At 39.9% G+C, this 20,000-nt stretch overlaps 3 protein-coding genes across 3 annotated transcripts in view; 2 read left to right on the top strand and 1 right to left on the bottom strand.

The window, feature by feature from the left end:
- The window catches only part of LOC137998878 (ras-related protein Rab-30-like), a 2,738-nt gene extending 664 nt beyond the window's left edge, over nucleotides 1-2,074 (top strand). The window contains exon 2 of the mRNA XM_068844719.1: nucleotides 1,333-2,074. Coding sequence (XP_068700820.1) covers nucleotides 1,333-1,797 — 465 coding nt within the window. The 3' untranslated portion in view covers nucleotides 1,798-2,074. The remainder of the gene's footprint in view (nucleotides 1-1,332) is intronic.
- Nucleotides 2,075-3,399: 1,325 nt separating this feature from the next.
- LOC137999619 (uncharacterized) lies at nucleotides 3,400-19,716 on the top strand. Its single transcript, XM_068845441.1, has 4 exons — nucleotides 3,400-3,543; nucleotides 5,629-5,790; nucleotides 8,946-9,544; nucleotides 18,121-19,716. The coding sequence occupies exons 1-4, from the start codon at nucleotides 3,425-3,427 to the stop codon at nucleotides 19,698-19,700; spliced, it is 2,460 nt and encodes an 819-aa protein (XP_068701542.1). The 5' UTR covers nucleotides 3,400-3,424; the 3' UTR covers nucleotides 19,701-19,716.
- LOC137999620 (E3 ubiquitin-protein ligase TRIM71-like) lies at nucleotides 11,330-15,945 on the bottom strand. Its single transcript, XM_068845442.1, has one exon. It carries the CDS (start codon nucleotides 15,762-15,764, stop codon nucleotides 13,518-13,520), a length of 2,247 nt encoding a protein of 748 aa, XP_068701543.1. The 5' UTR covers nucleotides 15,765-15,945; the 3' UTR covers nucleotides 11,330-13,517.
- Nucleotides 19,717-20,000: the final 284 nt, after the last annotated feature.

The raw sequence follows: 20,000 nt of genomic DNA, 5'->3' as shown, positions 1-20,000 counted from the left end.
AAGAAAAACAAAATATTATAAATAATACAATATAATGATACGTTTTAGCCTCGATTTTTAATGAAAACTGTGTACATTTCGAAGAATTAGTTTTTGTTGGTATGAGATGCCTTGCTATTATTGTATTAAAATGAAACTAATCCCAAGCTTCTGAAAAAAAATCAATTCAAGCAACAACAAATATGTCTACTATCGCCTGTTTATATGTCATTATTACCTATTGTCCAGCTTGTGTTTAAATTGCCTTTGAAAATTTGAAGAGAGATATTTGATTTTGAAAACCAATCATTTTGGTGGACCCCCATGTGGAATTGTGCAGGAATTTTAATACATGTAACTTTGTGTGCTTATAAATACATGTGATAAGCAAAAATAAGACTACAATCATTTCTCTCTCTCAAAAAATCAAGTCGCACGTTTAATTTAGAAAATGCTCAGTTAATTTCAACAAAATTTAATAATTATGATTTACACGCCTTGAGTGCTATCTCTTCCTAGATAAGAATATTAGTTTTAAACGTCCATTTGGATAGTGAGACGTAAGATAAGGATTTCAAAACAGTTCATACTATTCAATGTGTATCATAAAATCTGTTTTGTCAGGCACCTGAGAGATAATTTGAAGTCATTTGGACTAAAAAAATCTGGCCAAAATAAACACTGTTCTACCAGTTGACATGCATTGTCAATTCCGGATCTGAAGCCATAAGAAAACAAGTCAAGCAAAACGTTGGGAGGGCTTTTATAGCTTCCCAGCCCTGTTCCCTGAATGCTAAGACTGAATGGGCACAAATCACCCTAGTGCTAATCTTTAAGCTAACCTTGGTGAAATCAGCTCAAAGGTCTAATAGTTTTGGCTTACAAAGCCATTTTTTCCATTTTGTACCTGCCGGTAGCACATGAGAGCAGGGTTCTCTCTTCTTCATCCATCAAAAGGCTTTCTCAATTATTAGGCCAACCGTGTAGCAGCTGAAATAGGTCTGTGGAATCAAAAGAGACAGAGATGTGCTTTTGTGCGTTGCTGCTGACAGACTTTAATGTGTCTGGTGTAATAATCTTCATTTTTCTTGGCAATTGGCCCAGTTGTTTTATGCTTGATCAAGCTAACCACTGGCAAGAGGGAATTCAAATTCAGTTATCATATTAGGCCATAATTATTGCCTTGAGGGCAATATTGAACAGCTTTGAAAGATTAAAATGATTAATCATAGGTTTATGATAATTCAGGCTAAAAAAAAACCTTTTCCAGGTTTTATCACTTCAATTCATTAATTCTTCAATCACTGTTCAGAAATGACATAATTTTGTAATGCCTTTTATTTTTCTTTGAAGCTGCAAGTATGGGATACAGCTGGCCAAGAACGCTTTCGTTCAATAACTCAAAGTTATTACCACAATGCAGATGGTGTCATTTTAACTTATGATATCACCAGCCAAAAATCATTTGAAAGTCTTGAGCAGTGGCTCGAGGATGTACATAGGTTTACCAGAAAGAAAGTTGTCATTTACATTGTGGGAAACAAATGTGACCTCATTCACCAGAGACAAATCGATCTCAGGAATGCAGAAGTAATCGCCAAGAGAGAACAATGTGTTGCCATGGAAACCTCAGCTAAAGAAGCAGACAATGTGGAGAACTTGTTTATGAGTTTAGCAACACAGTTGAAGAGAAAGGTAAAAGGTGCCGAAACGGAAACTAGAGATTCTGAATCTGCTGCTGGCGGCAATCCAGCAGGAATCACAATCAGTGGTCACAACATATGCTCACGAGGACCCTTGTCATGTTGTAGAGTATAACAAGCAAATAACAAATTTAACTACCTTTTCCAAATATAAATACCAGAAGAAATATTTATAGTTGTCTATAAGGATATCAAAAAAGTGATTGAATTTTAGAAAAATCTGATGCAAGTTGTAAAAATATAATCTGTAAAATAATATTAAATACGATTAAGACTAACATTGATGGTATTTTCTTGTACATGGTTTTTATGGGTATTTAAATTTGTAGTTCATTCCATGTTTAGTTATTTGTCAGATTAATGAAGCAAAAATAAAAGAAATAGATACCGTAGAAAGTATCAATAATTTGATTGCCTTTTTTTATTCTTCTTTATTTCTTTTCCACTTTTGCATATTTGTGTGATTTTTAAAAATAATTAGGGAGTTGGTAGTGGTTTAATTTTTGCTTTTCAATAAGACTTTAGAAAAGGGGTTGATACCATAAGAGACCAGCTATAGAGAAATTACATCTACATCTACATTTCCACGTTTGAAACACCAAAGCGAAGCAGAAACAGTGAAACGAAGCACCAAAACACCATGTATGACCCCACCATACATTGAATGCTAACTGACAAAGGTTGGATTTGTGATTAAACATCGTATTATTATAGGCCTAAAAAGTTATTGCTCTTAATCTCAAATCCAACCTTTGTTGGTTGTCAGTGTGTGGTGGGTTCATACATGGTTTTTTAGTGTTTTGTTTTGGTGTTTCAGTGTTTCATGGTTTAGTAACGCCGATTTCTGCTTAGGTGGCCTCATACGCTATAAGTCTTTCTAGAGACATCTCGCCAAGTGGGCCCCTTCTGCTCTTCTGTTGGAGATAACTGAGAACACCCACAACACCAGGGACTCCATCCTGGGTCCATCCCCTACTTGTTTTTAATAGTGTGTCGAATCTTTAATGTCCCACAGAATTTATGAACATTGAAGGGTTGTGAGACAGGGCCTACCGGTTTAATATGGTCCAGCTTATCTGATAAGACTTGAAAATCTAACCATTTGCAGATGAAATTACAAAGGCAGCACTTTCTCTGGAGCATGTTGATCCGGCTGGGGTTGGAATTAACCCACAACCTCCCGCAGCCCAATGCTCAACCAACTGAGCCACCGGTGCACAGTTAGTTTCCAGATTGAACTTTGTCCCATTTTTCAAAGGCCCAAACAGTGAGTGAACCTTCCATCTGCTTTTTCTCACAGGCTTACCTTGTAACATGTTCTTAAGGGAACAGCAAGAAAATTATTGCTGTAAAGTTTTAGGCTTGGCTTTTGAAATATTTTTTTGTGAGAAGATATGAGAGGCCCTGCCAGGGGGTAGGGGGCCCTGTCGCCTGTCGCCTGTCGCCTGTCTGAATTTTCAAAAATCTCGTGTCGGTGCTTTGTCAATGTTTCACGTTGCTGTGATTGTTGTTGTCGGAAATTTAACTAAAGGATGTCGTTTGTCGCGATTTCACTTTAAGTGCTGTCGCTACTTTTTAGGCCATGTCGCTTGTCGGAAGCTTAAAAGAAGTGTTTGGGACTGCATCGAACGTGAAAAGACTGGACCCTATTGGTCTCAAGATGTGATTGGTTAATAACTGATGAGCGCCATTTTGGCCATCTCTCAAATCGGTTTTTTACACATGAGTCAAGCGCCCACTTGATGGATACTCGAAGTGTTTTTGTTTTGGCCAAAGTTGTCTCCATAAGAAACAAATTCTTTTATCCGTGTTGTACCAAATGCCACAAGAAAGTTCATACTCGGTGTGACGATGAATCAATGTGAGTGGACCAGCCTTTCTTAAATCCTTTGATAATTTACGTTTTTGTCGGTTGCATAATTGACTGAATTGTTATCCTAATATACGGGTAAAACTAACAGGCCTGAGTTGCCTCATTTTAAGGCTACATTCGAGACTCTCTGCCTAATTTTGATTGCACAATTACAACGAAAAAATTTTGTACTTTCTTTGCACGGGTCAGCCTTGCGTACATAGTGGTAGGGTTGTGTTTAATTCGGCAATGTAGGGATAACAACAGGGCGTGTGCTGGTCCGGAAATCGAGAGACAAAACGACACTTAAACCCAACGAACATTTAAAAAGCCCTGTTACAGTGTAAATGTTTCCAACCAATTTCAACTCCACACATGATCCCCCCCCCCCCTTCCTCCTGGGGTAACCCCAGGGCATTCGCAAATTCCCAGGGATGGGCATACTTAGTCTGCCAAATTCTCTAGAGAGAAAATGATGAAGGAATTGAGCAGCTACCAGTCCTCGGGATTGACCTCAGTGAATGTTCAAAAGGTGGATAACGCTATCCACCGGGTAAATATAATCGCTATCCAGCAGATAAACACTAGCAAAACCAATTGAGTTATCCAGTGGATAGTGATTTATCCAGTGGATAACGATATCCACCCTTCAAACAACTGGGGCCAGCATTTTAATGCAGGACTTTTTATCTCTCTCCCTTCAGTTCAAAAATTAACCCATTCACACAGGTACCCTAGGATGCCCAGTTGACGAGAAAAATTGCGTGGCATTAGACAGCCTCACTCCCAGGAGTCAATGGGTTAAATATTATTTCATGAAATAGAACTAAATAAAGTAAAGATTTTCAAATTACAGTAGATCCATGTTGCATACAGTTGCCAACATCATTAGACTCTAAACAATGCTATCTATTTTTAAAATGTTATTAAAATCACTCATTGATTGATTGATTGACTGATTGCTTCATTCATTCATTCATTCATTCATTCATTCATTCATTCATTCATTGGTGAGTCATTAAGAACATCATACTAACTCCAAATGCAAAAAATTCATAGACTGCCTGGCATGGATAATTTGGTGCTTTGTGACAGATGCTTATGTGTTTCTGACATCTTGTCTGTCATTTAAGCCCCACCAAAAAAGCCTTGTCTTGCGAATGATTAAAAAATGGAATGGAGGGGCTGCTCCCAAAAGGCCCTGAAAGCTTTAGTGACCTGTGCTATAAATCTCTGTGTCCTCTACGAAAAGATAATGGGTTGAACAAGAAGCTCCTGACTTTGAAGCGTTTAACTCTGGTTCAGAGCTGGGTTTTTTTTAGTTTAAGAATTTCCTTATTTGGATGTAACGTAGCTTGAGTATTTTTCGGTGCATGCAGCTTGGATCTTATTTTTCTCGATATTTGGGCATAAAATTGGTGTCCTAAAATTCCCAGATTTGTTCCAAGGAAAAGAGTTGTAAGTTACTCACTTCAAGGTCATTTGCTTCTGGTTAAACTTTGGAGGTATTTTGTTCTTTCAAGAGTCAGGGTGGTTTAGTGGTCATCAACCGTGCCTCCCACCTCTGTGACCCAGGTTCAACTCTGGCTTGGGGTCGTATGTGGGCTGAGTTTCAGTCAATCTCAATCTGACTCCGAGGGTTTTTCTCCGGGTACTCCAGTTTTCCTCCCTCCTCAAAATCGACTCCCGGCCTATTCCATCAGGCTGTGGAGCTGTGCTCCGAGGTCATACATGGGTCGTGTTCAGGGCCCGAGCGCCTAGCCGGCAGCACAGCTCCTTCGGCCCGACCTCGTTGAGCTGCGCGAAAGGGCGATTCGCAGATCAGATATTCTTCTTCTATTCTTCTTCTTCTATTCTTCTTCTTGAAAAACCTCAGGAGACCACGTTCTCTCAAAGAGGCAGATCTTGCAGTTAATTCAGAAATGGCTTTCCTGAGCTATGTGGTTTTTTACCGACTTTTCAAAAATGAGCACCAGGGGCTTGTGGAGTAGGCCACTTGTCTTCAAAATTTAAATTACACTGTATGTTCAAAGTTATCCTGAAACTTCTTTGCTCAAAAACATACCAGTTTTGACTTAATATTGTTATTTCTAGCTTCTCCTGCCAGCAATGCATGCAGGAATACAATGCTGAGAGTGTTCAGTATCGTTACAGAGTCAGTTTATTAGCCTCCGACAGGAGTCAGTTGGTGCAAATTACAGTCTTTGGCAGCTGTTTGGACAGATTCTTTGGAACATCAGCCACCTTCTTTGCCAGGTATGACTAAACATAGCTTATAACACAGGCCTGAGTTACAGTTGACAAACAGGATGTACTTTCCAGGAAAAGGCCTGATTTGCTTTGTGGAAATAATTTTTTCTTTAAACCATCCATCAGCTTGTTCTAATCTCAGTAAGTTTAAGAAAAAAAAAATGCAAAGCACGAAGGAGCATTATATTGCAGATATTTAACAATAACTTATTGTTATTGTACTAGGGTACGCTGGATATGAAGTGATAAATAACATGCTGGGTTGGTTATAATCATTTTATATCCAACAAGTCTAAGTAGAATAATCGTTTTATTAAAAACTCCATGGTGTTCCTGGGGGTAGTATTGTTGACTAAAGCATTGATTTCTTCCGTGGTCAATTCCGGTCCAAAACAGCTTTTGTCGGACATTTTTTCTCACATTTTTGCAGCTCGCTTTATTGCTGACACGTTCCTTGACCATGTTTAGGTACAGCAGGTATATGAACTAATGGCCTGTGTCCGGCGAGCCAATGAAAATGCTGGAAATGGTTTAGTTCAGTTTTTAATAAAATCACTTAAAGTGCCCCTGTGATCAAAAAACCGCTGCCTTTTTTCCTTCAGATTTGAAAGTGTGTTTGCTTAACACCTGACTGGCAAAATTTTGAGCTTTGATTTTTATCCAAAGGCCGTTTACTTTGAGTGTAAGTTTTGGATTTCACGGTCCGCCATTACTCATGTTCAAAACTGACCGATTGGACCTCAGACGGTTGGATCCAGGGAAAAGTGACGTCAGAGGCTCACTAGCTTAAAATTTTAGCGTGTGAACGCAGCTTATTATATATGCAAAGCGTGAGTTTAAAAGTCTGAAAGCCCAAAACCCCTGTGCTGCATATTAATTCTGCGGTGTACACACATATTACATTCTTAAACTAGTGAGCCTTTGACGTCATTTTCTCCTCGATCCAGCTCTCTCAAGAACATAATGTTAGTAATGGCGGACCATTAAATAGGAAAATTACAGTTAAAATAAAGAGGTGTCTTTTTGAAATCAAGGCTTAAAACGTGGGTCACTTAGTGTTTTGTTAACATAGTTTTGAAATCCAAAGAAAAATATGAATTGATTTTTTGGTCACAGGGGCACTTTAATACCAAATTATATAATTCCAGGTTTTAACCCATTGACTCCTAGGAGTGGGACTTGATAGATTTTACTCTGTCTAAGCGAGGTGATCTTACAAGTTAATGGGGGCAGTCTTGGGCAGTTCAGGTGTCAATGGGTTAAAAATTAACAGTAGTGTTTCCAGGTAACTACCGTAAGTTTTAAAATTACATGTACTGTATACCTGCCAACTTTTTCTGAGATATAGGCGTGAGATTTTTGTCCTGGGAGTGGTGGGATTTTTGAAGACGACACGATCATTTCCGAAGATTCCCGAAGAAGTCCGAAGTCTGCCGAAGGAAAGTGGAAACAGCCCTCGCATTTCCCAGTCCCAGTCTTAGGACGCGTATAAACGCGAGCTCGCTCCCAGTGCTTTTCACTTCAAAAATCAGAGATTGTGAGAAAGGTATTTTCATTTATTCATTTTACACATGGTTTTCGTTCCTTACATGGGTCTGAGTTAACACATTTTTGGAAATTGTGTCAAGCAAGATGGCAACAACTCACATTTTTCAATCAGGCGTGAGAAATTGGCCCGCAAGCGTGAGATCGAAGTTTTCAACCCGCAGGCGTGTGAGAGTTGGCAGGTGTAGTACTGTACCCTAAAACCTTCTTCCTTTTGTCAGTGCTTTGTTTAATGTGTTAAATAAATATAAAGCTAGTACCAGGGAGTGGGGAGGGGGTTAGGGGTTGGGGTTAGGATGTGTTGGTACTGTTGTCAGTTGTGATACTGAGCACTTGCCTTCCACAAAGGTGGCTCAGGTTTGATTCCCAGACTCATCCTCATATGTGGGTTGAGTTTGCTGGTTCTCTGCTTTGCTTTGAGAGGTTTTTCTTTTTGATATAGAAAAAACCGAATGATCAAGAACAAAGAGATTTACAAATAAGGATAAGAGGATGTTGCGGATAACGTCACAAATTAAGTGTCAAATATAATGCATTGATAAAGTTGAAAGTAAGATAACAACATTATTAGGCACTAAATTAACTAGTACAAAAAACATTTACATGTACCTTGGTGCTGTCTTACTCACCAGTGAAAACAAAGAAAACTTTATGACCTCTTGCATTACTGTTGAAATGTTGCGTCAAATGAACTTACAATAGAGACTTTCAAAGCTTGCCAGGGTGTCATGGCAACATGACAAGAGCACAAGCAAGAGAGAACTGTCTAAAAGGATTGCACATGCACTACAAACTTAATAGAATTATTAAATTTTAGATAGCTTAAATGAATGCATCCAAGAAACTTGCAACAAAGAATAACATATTTTAGTATAAATACACAGGTGATTATACAAAATCGCGCGCTCTCATTGGCTCGCTATCTCGGATTGTCAGCCGATAATCACCTCAACGGACAAAATGGCTGCCAGTAGTCGTTTTGCCACTATAAGTGAAGATGATTTCGCGTTGAAATGTTTTTTTTTTCTCTTTTTTGAAATAATCACCTGTGTATTTATACTAAAACAATTATTCGCCTCAGGCTCAGTGATTATTGGTGAATATTCACCTCGACTTCGTCTCGCTGAATATTCACCGATAATCACTTTGCCTTCGGCGAATAATTGTTAAATAATAATTATTGTAAAATAATATATGGACTTGTTTAAAGTGACTTAATGACAAATAAGCACCGAGTGCCTGAGCAATGTAACAAGTTGCAATGCTTGAAGTCAGTCACAAAGCCTAAATCACTACATTCTCTTGCAAAAAAAAAAAAAAAAAACCAGCAACACAATTTGATTTAATTTAGTCTCCCCATTATTGTAATTATTGGAGCACTAGATAACCATAAGGCTTCAATAAAATTAGTGATTGTGGCTACAGGGAAAAGTAAAATGTTGAAACAGGCACCAAAGCCTCAGATGATGACCTAGGAACTTTTGGGTCCTCAGGTCCTTGGGTCCTGAGCTTTAAGTTTCCTCTTCTTTACTAGTTAGTGTAACCTTTCCTGACATGAAAATGATTAATTTGTTTTATAATTTTATTTTTAATTTATTATTGTTTGAATGTTTTAGGTTTTTAAATGGTTCAGTCTTTGATGCACTGCCCAGTCATCTAGTGTACCAAGCTGTGCAACAGTGTTTTGTGGGCTCCTTGCTTCAATTTGGTTTCAGGATCTCCCCAACTTTGACGACAACCTCCAAAATTCCTCAAAACTCTTCATTTCATCTTAAGAACATTATCCAAAATAAACGGGCTTTGGAGTGTGCAAATTGTAATCCTGAGGGATTGCCAAGCCTTTTGGCCTGTCAAATACTTCCTTGTTCCTCTCACGATCAGCAAATGCCCACAGTGTTGCAGATTTTAAATGAATACTTACAGTTACTTAGAGCCACTCCAAAGAAATTTAGTGTGGAAACTTCTCAGCAGTCACCAATGAAGGATTATTCAAAGTCAGAAAGAAATTTCATAGCAGGGATGGCTTCAAGATGTGTGTCTCCACAAATTCCAGAAGCATCTTCTATTTATTGTACCCCGAAGGATTTTTGCCCAGGGCTTGTACCTCTTATCCTGACAGGACAATCACAGCCATCATATAGAAAGTTTCTCATGCAAGGAGAGCCGCAGGGATCTAACAAAACAAGGTTGGAAAATGCCTGCACCAGTCTCACAGGTATTGTTTTTTTCTTCAAGCACTTCCTTTCTTTTTTTTAATATAATTTTATGACTGTATAAATAATGATTAAAAATTATACCGTAGATGTTAAAATAAAATGCAAAAATAATAACTGGCCCATTGTGGAAAGCCTCGGTGTAAAAATAAAACCCTCTACTTTTTAGAAAATTTTAGAAAATTCAAGTTCAATGAGATGACTTTTTGGAATATTCCACACTTTTCTTTGTCTGTCGTGTCTTAACCCTTTGACACCCAAACTGACCTAAACCAGCCAGACTTAGTATTTTACTCTGTCTAACGCTAGACAATTTTACTCATCAATGGGGAACCCCCAGGAGTCAATGGGTTAAAAAGAGAAAACAAACTTAAGGTCAATAACCTCCCAAATTTAACTAAAAGTTACATGACATTGTAGACTGAATGAAAGTTTGAAATATCATTACTGTTAGTTGATCAACTTAAGGAGGGTGGCTCTTAACTACTAATTAAAACCGTTGCTTTGGACCCCTTCAAATAATCATTTCTTGAGTCCCTTTAACTATACAGTTATCCTTTTTCGCCATCTGTGCTCTATTTAATTTTTCTTTGTCTGGTTCGACTCACAACTTAATTGGGTAAATCATGTGACCAAAACAGAAAATGCCTAAAAGTCGGCGAGTTAGTTAACTATGCTTTTCACAAATTTTTAACGCAACAGTATGAGAACATTCTAACACAAAATCTGTACCGTGGATTTTAGAAAAAACTATTTCTCAAAAAAAGTGTGACACCATAGGGCCCTACTTTGTTACACATGTCAAAAAAAATATCAATTCAATTTTTTTGTCCAAATAGAAATTCTGTGTGCCAGTTTAGGGTTTAGGAAAAATTAGGGGACGGTCCCGGGGGGGGTACTTTAGGAATTTCTGGGTGGGGATGTGCCGCTGGGACCCTGGAACCCTTAGCCTATACCAGAGCTAGTTCAGCTGAATTTTGCTACCCTATACTAGAGTAAACTCCCACCGATTTCCGTCTAAATACCGATACTTGAGAGTTAATAATATCCAGAAGTTTCTCATGATAGCCATTTATCGACACTGTTGAGGCTGAGTTGCGCAAATTTAAACTTTGCCGACTCGACTTTTTAATATTTTTGAGCGGGAATTTCTGGTTTCCTTAGTCTTGATAAAATCTTCAAGCGACTGGTCAGTTTCGTGAAAAATGATACCCTATTCTAGACCCAAACGCTCTGATTTATATACCCTATGCTAGAGTAAACTGCTTGAAAACCATACCCTTCACAGCGGCACATACCTATATAGCCCATATATGGCAGTACCCCCCCCGGGGGGACGGTTCCCATCCGGTGAAAAAACCACGTCTTCCTTTCATTTCCTGAGTTGTTACATGTCTTTCACTGAAATGCATGGCAAAGGACTGGGACTAGTTGCGCATATAAAGGTAAAGGTAAAGTAACTTTATTTAACGTGGGTAGTTCCTTCAGCTACGAGGCTGGTATTAATGGAAGCCGACGGTGCGCCCTTTACCCCCCTCCCACTGTAAGTGCTCCATTTTACGGGTATTTAAAGCTGCAACTACACGGATCAGAGGAAAGTCAAAACAGACGTTTAAGTCACCGAGGATCGAACCGGGGACCTCTCGCTCCGAAAGCCGCGCACTAGCCAACTGAGCTACGACTGCTTCTTAAGCCATCTCGTTTAGCAGCATGTGCCTTCTGATTGAAGTGATGTCAGATTTCCATTGAAAAAGTTCCCTCAAAGAACCATCCATACAACCTTTTTGTAGGGCTCTTTACTAAAACGCTTCCTTAGCAACCATTGTCTTGCCACCCCCTTTAGCAATTACAAGGGAAGCCTGAAAAAATCCAGGCTTCAACGTGATTCGAACCCCACTTGAAGAAATTCCTTCTCATTTATTTAGGAAGTAATTCTCTTTCACATTATTTTGTTTCAGTTTGAATTTAATAGGGTTTTTCCTCTGAAATCACGTAGAAAACTCATAAGCTTCAATATACAGTTCTTGTTTAATAGACTGTTTTCTCTTTCCCATAATGCAATACGTTTTGGGGGGTTCTTTACATAAAAAGAATAAACACTTAATGACTGGTCCCGAGGGAAACAGTTCATTTTGTTTCCCGAGAATCTCAATGTTTCCCCGAGGCGCAGCCGAGGGAAACATTGAGGTTCGAGGGAAACAAAATGAACTGTTTCCCGAGGGACCAGTCATTAAATGATTTGTTATATAGCAAAACAAATGGGTCAAACATTTTGAAAGAAGCGGGAAGATTCCAGCGACAACATCAGGCCACCTTCAACTGCACGCTCTGATCACGTGCAACAGCGGTCAACATTTCGCGGGTAACAGTGAACTGTTCCCCGTTTGACGTCATAGTTTTCGCAATGTTGCCCGCTCATGGCATTTGGCGGTAAACAGTTTCATTGTTAAATGCCATGTGACCATGAACTAGCCAATGAATGGGCGCGCTGTAGCGGGAAAAACTCCAGCTATATAACAATACAATTTATTTACTCTTGGGACGGTATCATGCTTCATTGAACTGGATATCAATTGCTCTAATGCAAATAACCCCTCAAAATAGACTGTATTATGGCATTTGCAAAAATAGCGAATACAGGATAAATTAGCCTGTGTACAGCCGCCCGCTCTCCGAAAAAAAAAAAAAAATCGGAGAGGAGCGTCTGTGATTTACCGTTAGGGAAGTGGTCAAAACTAGTACACTCGAACAGGACCCACCAAACCACAAAATAGATGGTGATGTCTGCCTGCACCCCCCTTGCTTAACGTCAAAAGATGGTGTCTATATTGCATAGCCACCCCTCTATCCAGCAGGAAAAAATTACAGTGAGATTCAAACCTCACTTTTCTTGTTCATCTAGTAATGCCGACTTTTGCTAACTGAATATTCCTTTGTCAACTCAAATTTAAAAGCCAATAAAATGTTGTCATGAGATAAGTTCGAAGATAGGTGGGGTCTTTGAGAACCCCCCTACCCCAAAGGTGGGTCCTGTTCGAGTATAGTAGTTTTGACCAGTTCCCTAATAGTAATCGTGTTCTGGAATAATTTTGCATACACTATTAAGTGATCTACGCTGTCCAAAATTTGCGTGGCTCATATTTCGTTGGAGCTAAATTCTCAAAATGGTGGTCATTGAGGTAGATTTCAAACGTGCATTGAAGAGCGTCTCCGATAGTTTTAAGATACCTTGGCTTTATAGCATAGAAGCACTCTTTAAAGGAAAGGATGTATTTGCAAGCCTTCCAACCAAGTACGGCTCTGATCTTCAGAGCAGCTCAGATCGTTGCCGATGAGCTGTTATTTTCCTCGATGTGTTCACATCTCAAATCTTCCAGGGCATCACGCTTCGTAGATTGTGCTTGAGAATGGTTAGGCTGGTCCGAGCAAGGCGTTGGGATTACATTGACAGGTAAGGAATAGCGGGAGACGTTTTCGAGTTTTTGAATAGTGCTATATTCACCTCGTGAAGAGCGCTTTCGTTTCTTTTGCGCCGACAGCAATTCCTACAAATGTACGTCGAATCGATTTCCACTTTACACTCCATAGATAACAATTCCGCTCGTACTTTAAAAGAAAAACCTCTTTGACAATCACAAAGAACTCATCGTAAAATCTCTCACGGTGGTTCTCACGGTGTTGATGTGGAGAAATAAAAATAAAAGCCAATCAAAACATGTTGTTTCAATGATGTAATGATCGATGGGTAATAACCAATCAAATCATTTTCCACACATTCCAGGAAAAATCACTTGGTATAGAACACGATTATCAACGGTAAATCACAGACGCTCCTCTCCAATTTTTTTTTTCGGAGAGCGGGCGGCTGCACACAGGCTAAGGATAAATGCACTTTTGCCTGTTAACTTTTAGGGTTGTCTCTTGGATTGCATAATTGAGTTAAGTGAGCATGATTGAGTAAACTTTCCTGGACACTTATACCAAAGTTTCATTACATTTTTCAGCTTCCTTTAACACAAAAACCTTCTTATCCTCGAAAGTACCAACTAAAATACGCCCATCTGGTGTAGTGGTTAGTGTCATGGGACCTTTTAACTTTTTTACAGTCCATCCAGTGACACTTAAGTAACAATCAGTTGTTATCTGGTAAACTTGACCACTCCCAAAGTTGCACACGAGAATATTCTGGTGATTTTGACATTGCTCAACGCATATTCCCCAGGGAGAAGATAACTTTGTTTTTTTAATCTTTGACCCTACTATCTGGTACTGAAATGTTCCTGAACAGTCAAAAACTTTTAAGCAATCATTACAAAACTCTGACACAATATAGGTGTTCTGGTAGTAAGTGCAATGAAAGGGCTGATTGAGTTTTCCAGGGCCATTCTCACCAAACTGAAACACAGGTTTTCCATCCTCAGACAAAACTTGGACTCTTTCATTCATTTTATCAGTTACAACAATATTCCCTTTATCGTTCAAACAAAGACTGGTAATTTCATTGAACTCTCCAGCTCCTGTTCCTTTCTTCCCAAAGCTTCTGACAAAGTTTCCTGTTTTAACGTTAAACTGCTGAATGCAATTATTTAGTGCATCCGCAACTAGAATCTCGTCATTATTGATGAAAGTGATAGCAGTTGGATTTTCAAATTGACCTGGTTTGTTTCCATGGCAACCCAGTTTTCGCACATATTTTCCCTTCTTGTTGTATATTAGGACACAGTGACCATCATAATCAGTGACAGCAATTAACCCTTTACTGTTCACAGCAATCATAAAAGGCCTTTGAGGAACTTCACCCTGAAAATCCAACTCGCCAATAACCTGAATAAGTCGCTCCTTCACTTGGACAGTAAATGGACTATTTGCAAGGTCTTTGCTGTTGATCTTAACAAAGATTTTCAAATTACATGGAACCTTAGGAATAAACTTTACTTGGTAATTTCCATCTCCTTGGTCGCAAACGATCAAATTTGCAATCTCTTCAGCAGGTTCTATGAGCGCTTCCACGTGAACTTTGGCTTTAACTGCTGCCACAGGTTCTTTCTCAAGAATTTTGGGACGGACAACTAATGTGCCTTCCACACCAGCTTGAAATTCTTGTTTAAGGCCGAACACTTTAGACTTATTTACGTCTACATCGCTCGTTGCCATAAAACCGAGCTTTAAATTCGCTGGATCAAATGTTGGAACAAACTTCACAAATGAACAAACCGGAAGTGATGGGATTTGAGTCTTGTCAATCTCATCAGCACGCGAAGTAAATTTCTTCTTGCTTTGCATAACACCAGAACTGGAGCATCTTTGAACCAGGTCGTCTGCGAAATCGACTGCTTGATTAAATTGCTTTTTGAGAGACTGGATTTGCTGCTTTGCCGAGTTGAAGTTTTCAGCTCTCCACACGCGTGTGTTCTCCAGGGCAGTGATGTTCTCGCGCTCAAGTTCTCGTATCTTCGCGACCATTCGATCGGCTGCCTCGGAAACTTCACGCTTTGCGCAGGCCACGTTTCTCTCCATTTCTGTCTCGCTTTCTTCAATCTCTTGAATGGAAGCATTGCAGTTATTGATTTTTTCCTTTATCGTCTCAGCTCGCGCTAGAATCTCGGTTTTTTCACCATCCGCAGCTTTCTCAAGTGGTTCGACTTCGTGGGTTTTGTGTTCCGTGATGATACAAATCTGACAAACGCACATTTCGCATTCCGTGCAGTAAAACCTCGTTAGTTCTCGCTCGTGGTACTGCTGAGAGCAGAAAGACTGTCTTTTCAACAACGTTTCGTAATCTTGAGCTTGGAATTGTTTCACTGGGGTGATCTTGTGTCCTTGGAAGCCTGCGTCTTTGAACACTTCGTGAGCGTTTTTGCAGTCGCTGCACATCAGTTTCTCGCAATCAAAACAGTAAGTTATTTCCGCTCTGGTCTTCTTGCAAATCCCGCAACTGATCTCGCTACCATCTCCAACTTGTCGGATGGCGAGAATGCTTAGCAAACTATTGTGATGAAAACTTGTCGGTAGTTTGTCGAATCTGTTTGCTTCGGGGAGGGCAACTTCGGCTTGGCATTCGGGGCAGCGAAACTTCCCACCGCTGGAGCTTGTGCGTGCATGTTTCTCCAAACAATCACAGCAAAATGTATGCAGACAAGCTATCGTCTTGGGCTTGGTAAAAGTATCCAGACAAATTGAACAAGAAACGTGCTTTTTAAGGTTTGTCATGAAAGACTCCATCGTGCAAACCTTTAAATTGGGTACCCAACACACCTAGTCAAGTGAGCTTAGCAAAAAACACTTTTTGTCTTTTCATTGTGCTGCGGGCATCCAAGCAGATTTCGGGTCACTTTTGATCGATGTTGCCACTCTGATTTTTGGATTTCACTAATTCGGTCCCCAAATTTCACCATATGTCTTGTTTTTATCAGATATCAACAGAGAGCCTGGAAACTGGTTGCCGATCTTGTCCCCTGGTCCCGTCCGAAAGTGGAAGGAAGGGGTCTAGAAACGAATATCGATTATATCGAGTGCTAAAACCCTATATAACGGCTTATATAACGTACATCACTCTATGGTCATAACTCATAATAGTAATAGCCGCCATGCTTGGAATTGTCGAACAATCTGAGTCCGCGTTTTGTGTGGTCTGCACCACGCTAGTACAGCTGGGTACTCAGTGTAGTCACTGTAGTGTATACGCAGAGATCAAAAATAAGACTTGGAATAGTTGGGAATTTTATTGTCATAAAAATATAAAAAATATAAATATAAATGTAATTTGTAATATAATTATATTTATAAAGGGTGATATTTCACCAGATTTGAGGGATTTCAGATTTCCTTCACCAGATCACCAGACTTGGACCGATTTCACCAGGTTTGGTGAAAAATCACCAGGAGTGGCAACTTTGCTTTTGATCTGACCTCGAAGTGTAAAGCGCCTTTTAATGATTTTCACGATTTTGTACGTTTGTGTGGCGTGCCGTGACTAGTCTCCAGGCAGCCGTTCTTTTGGGTCGTCACGCAACACAGGGGAGCAGCGTTGCGAGACAACACAAAGAACATATGCCGTGACTGAATTAAAAAGAAAAGTAATCTTTTTTTGCTTACAATGGAAATCATTTTGCTTTGTGAAACACTGGTGCGACAGAAAATGACAATGGATAATGATTAAGTTCCGAAAACAAGTACCAGGTATTTGTACCCGGACATACAGAACTTGCTCATGCCCAACAACTTTCTGGGACGCTAAAGGAAGTACAAAGTGTTCGCCTTGTGGTTGACTTGCTTTGTAGTATTTCATGGTTGGTTAGATCGTGTCAATACCCGGAAACATTTTAAAGCCAAGGGTAAAGAAACAATACTCGTTAGAACACGGCCGGACTTCCCAAAAAGTCATAAAATATTGCATGAAAGAGGAAAGAAAAGGACAGTCAATTTTCTGTGTTGCTGCAAAGGTCTCGCGGGATCGCGGGGTTTGTTGTGTTCTTGGGCAAGACACTTTACTCTCACGGTGCCTCTCTCTGCCCAGGTGTATAAATGGGTACTGGTGAATTTAATGTTGGGGGTAGCCCTGCGATGGACTAGCATCCCATCCAGGGGGCAGTAGAAATACTCCTAGTCGCTTCATGCTACAGAAACCGGGATAAGCAACAAATATTTCGGATACAAATTCAAAAGTGACACCAATGATAAAATTGCTTTAGCCAGTTGTTTTTAATCGAGTATTAAAAAGAACCACGACTCCTGCTAAAGCATAACTTTAAACTGAGGGAAATGGCTTTTTCATCAACCTCGTTTCCAGTTCTCTCTTGTTCCCTTCCCATGGGAAGAGAAGAAGAGACACCCTGGGAACAAGGTAAAATAATTTTGCCTTATTCATGGTCACAAAGCTTTTGTTTGAAATAACAATACGGCAACCGCAGCGCGTCACTACTATTCAAGGTGGCGTTGCCTGGGAAATATGAAACATTTTATGTTTTCCTTTGAATGAATGTAGGATTCCTTTAAAGCAGGACCCCATTACACGGTGCATCCATCTTCTATATTAAACCCCTGAATCAACCCTGTCCCCTATCCTTTTATTTTTAGAAGCACCCCCCTGTGGAGTTTTCGTGGGTATTTTCACAATAGCCAATCATAAGAGACCTATGATCATCCATTGATTATGTGTCATGTAGGACACTCGAAAAACGAAGGTATTTCAAATTGATGTAGCAGTTCTAAAAATGAAAAGACATGGGACAGGGTTGACTCAAGGATACAATACGTATGGAAGCTTCGGGTAATGGGCTCCTGTTTAAAAGGAATTTCATCATTGCCTCGGTTTTGCACGTTGGCCTTAAAAATCATGCTCCACACGTCAGCCAATCGCTTGAAAGCAAATGTAATTTTTGTAAATTGCGTGCACGCGTTTTCGCGCTCTTTCCACCGGCTTCTCGTATCTATTTGCTTTGCGTTGTAATTGGCCCATTTGACTGTATGCATTTGTTGGCATTGGACAAACTAGTTATTATGATTTTTACGGCCTACAATCAAACGCCGCCATATTGACCAGTTTTTTTTGGTTTGTTTGTTTGTATTTGTTGTATAGACGAAGGCAACCACACAGCATTGATCAACGCAACTGTTCCTCATCTGAATGAGATACTAACACCTGATCACGTGTCATCGGGTCAACAAGAGAACGCAAAGGTCGATGAAGACTTGATTGAATCGCAAGCTCAGGCTGAGGAGTGGGTAGAATGGGATGACTTCCCTTCTTCAGAGGACCTAAGTGCTTTTCTTGCTGATCTGGAAAGTGACGATAGGAGTGGAAAGATTGGACAATACATGGTTACCTCAGGTAGTAAAAGTTGTCCCATTACTCAACCCCCTGAGGCACAAGATGGGGTGACGTCACAATCACTGACGCCAGAGAATGTGACGTCAGATGAGACAAGGACGTCGATCTTTGCCACGTTCAAAGAAGTGCTCTTCAAACTGTCCAAAACACCAGTTCAAAATGATCAGACTACTTATGCGGATTTTCTCTCTTCCGATGACCTGAATGCTTTCTTGGCTGACATGGACTTTGATTGTGACAACACACAAGTAAAGAACCCAATATTGCCTCTCGCCGACGACGGAGCCAAAGCCTTTCAAAGGAAATGCACTTGTTCGAAACGTGAGGTCGATAACATCATTGCTATAAGTGATGCCAACATAAAGGACACGAATAGTCTTTTAAAGTCCAATAACCCATGTCACAGAGAAGATAATAGAGTTTGTCCAACTAGTAAACGGTCCATATCACCGTACTTTTTGACTTCTTACGTGGACGAAACGGATTCTTTTATTAAATCTTCAGTGTCTCGGTTCAAGATGGACTATGAACGTGTTTTGACCAAGCTGTTCGAAGATGACTGCTGCAATGAGGACAGCATTGGCGTCGGTCTGTTGAGTGATTTTGCCAAGGCTGATAAACAAAGTACGAGACAAACGAAATATCTCTGCCTCTCTGAATACGATAAAAAGGATATTAACGAAATGTCTCAGGAACATAATAACAGTAGTGTAATACAGCCACGTGACTTGAATATAAATGAAACAGATCTTAAACCAGGAAGCAAGTCAATTCGAACTCAAAGATCTCATAGTAACTTCGAAAGGAATGAGGAAGTGTCCTTGCCTGGGAATGATATATCAACCACTTCCTCGCCTATACTCTTCTCCCAGTCGATGTCGGGGATGGATGGAAATTGCTCTAAAACAATAGACCTTTTCACCTCTCAAGGGTTCATTGACGATGAATCACCCTCTTGTACAAGACTTTTGAGCGGGACGCCTGACCTGTTTTCACATCCCAGAACTCATCCAAACCCCATGCAGTCCTATAGCAGACACGAAATGAATTCGGCATCCCTGTTTGCGAGTTCTGATTATTCTTACATTTCTTCCTTATCCCCAGTTTCCTCTGAAAGCAACAGTATCCGTAATGAACTTCAAAACCAGTTTCATTCTACCCCATGCTTGGTTCGCCATCCTTCCAAAACTGGGGGCAAACCCTGGACATCAGCTCAAATTTCTCCGTTATTGTCAAACTCAATACAAACACGACTCGGCGGTGATCTTGTTGGCTTTCAAGAATCCCCAATGTTATTCTCTCCTATGTCAAACACTAGTTGTGAATAAAATTGTCATATTTTGCTGCGCGGTGTTGCGATGTCGATAGCAGGTTTTGCCTGGTCAAAATTCACTGCAAGACCATGTCTTGAAATTAAGAGAACAAACATGCTCGAGAATGAAAGAAATCCATATTTGATGTGCGAGTTATTCGGGAAAGTTAGAAGTTTCCGTCGCAGTTAACTGGACAATCTAAGCAATTGTCGCTTACAGACACTTGAAAAGTTCTACCTCTCGACCATAACCCGCACTTCACTTATACATTTCTTTCATTCATTAGTCTTTTCACGGGAACACATGTGCGATCAC

Source organism: Montipora foliosa, chromosome 4 (genome assembly GCF_036669935.1).
Source record: "Montipora foliosa isolate CH-2021 chromosome 4, ASM3666993v2, whole genome shotgun sequence".
Taxonomy (NCBI): domain Eukaryota; kingdom Metazoa; phylum Cnidaria; class Anthozoa; order Scleractinia; family Acroporidae; genus Montipora; species Montipora foliosa.
The sequence above is the reverse complement of the archived record's forward strand: the minus strand, read 5'-3'. Positions and strand labels throughout refer to the sequence as shown.

What these genes read in the sequence shown, in the direction of transcription:
- LOC137999619 (XM_068845441.1), top strand. Translation starts at nt 3,425, where the DNA reads ATGGATACTCGAAGTGTTTTTGTTTTGGCCAAAGTTGTCTCCATAAGA. An exon ending in TCAGCCACCTTCTTTGCCAG is followed by an intron (nt 5,791 to 8,945) that starts GTATGACTAAAC and finishes TGAATGTTTTAG; the next exon opens with GTTTTTAAATGGTTCAGTCT. An exon ending in TGCCTGCACCAGTCTCACAG is followed by an intron (nt 9,545 to 18,120) that starts GTATTGTTTTTT and finishes TTTGTTGTATAG; the next exon opens with ACGAAGGCAACCACACAGCA.
- LOC137999620 (XM_068845442.1), bottom strand. Translation starts at nt 15,764, where the DNA reads ATGGAGTCTTTCATGACAAACCTTAAAAAGCACGTTTCTTGTTCAATT.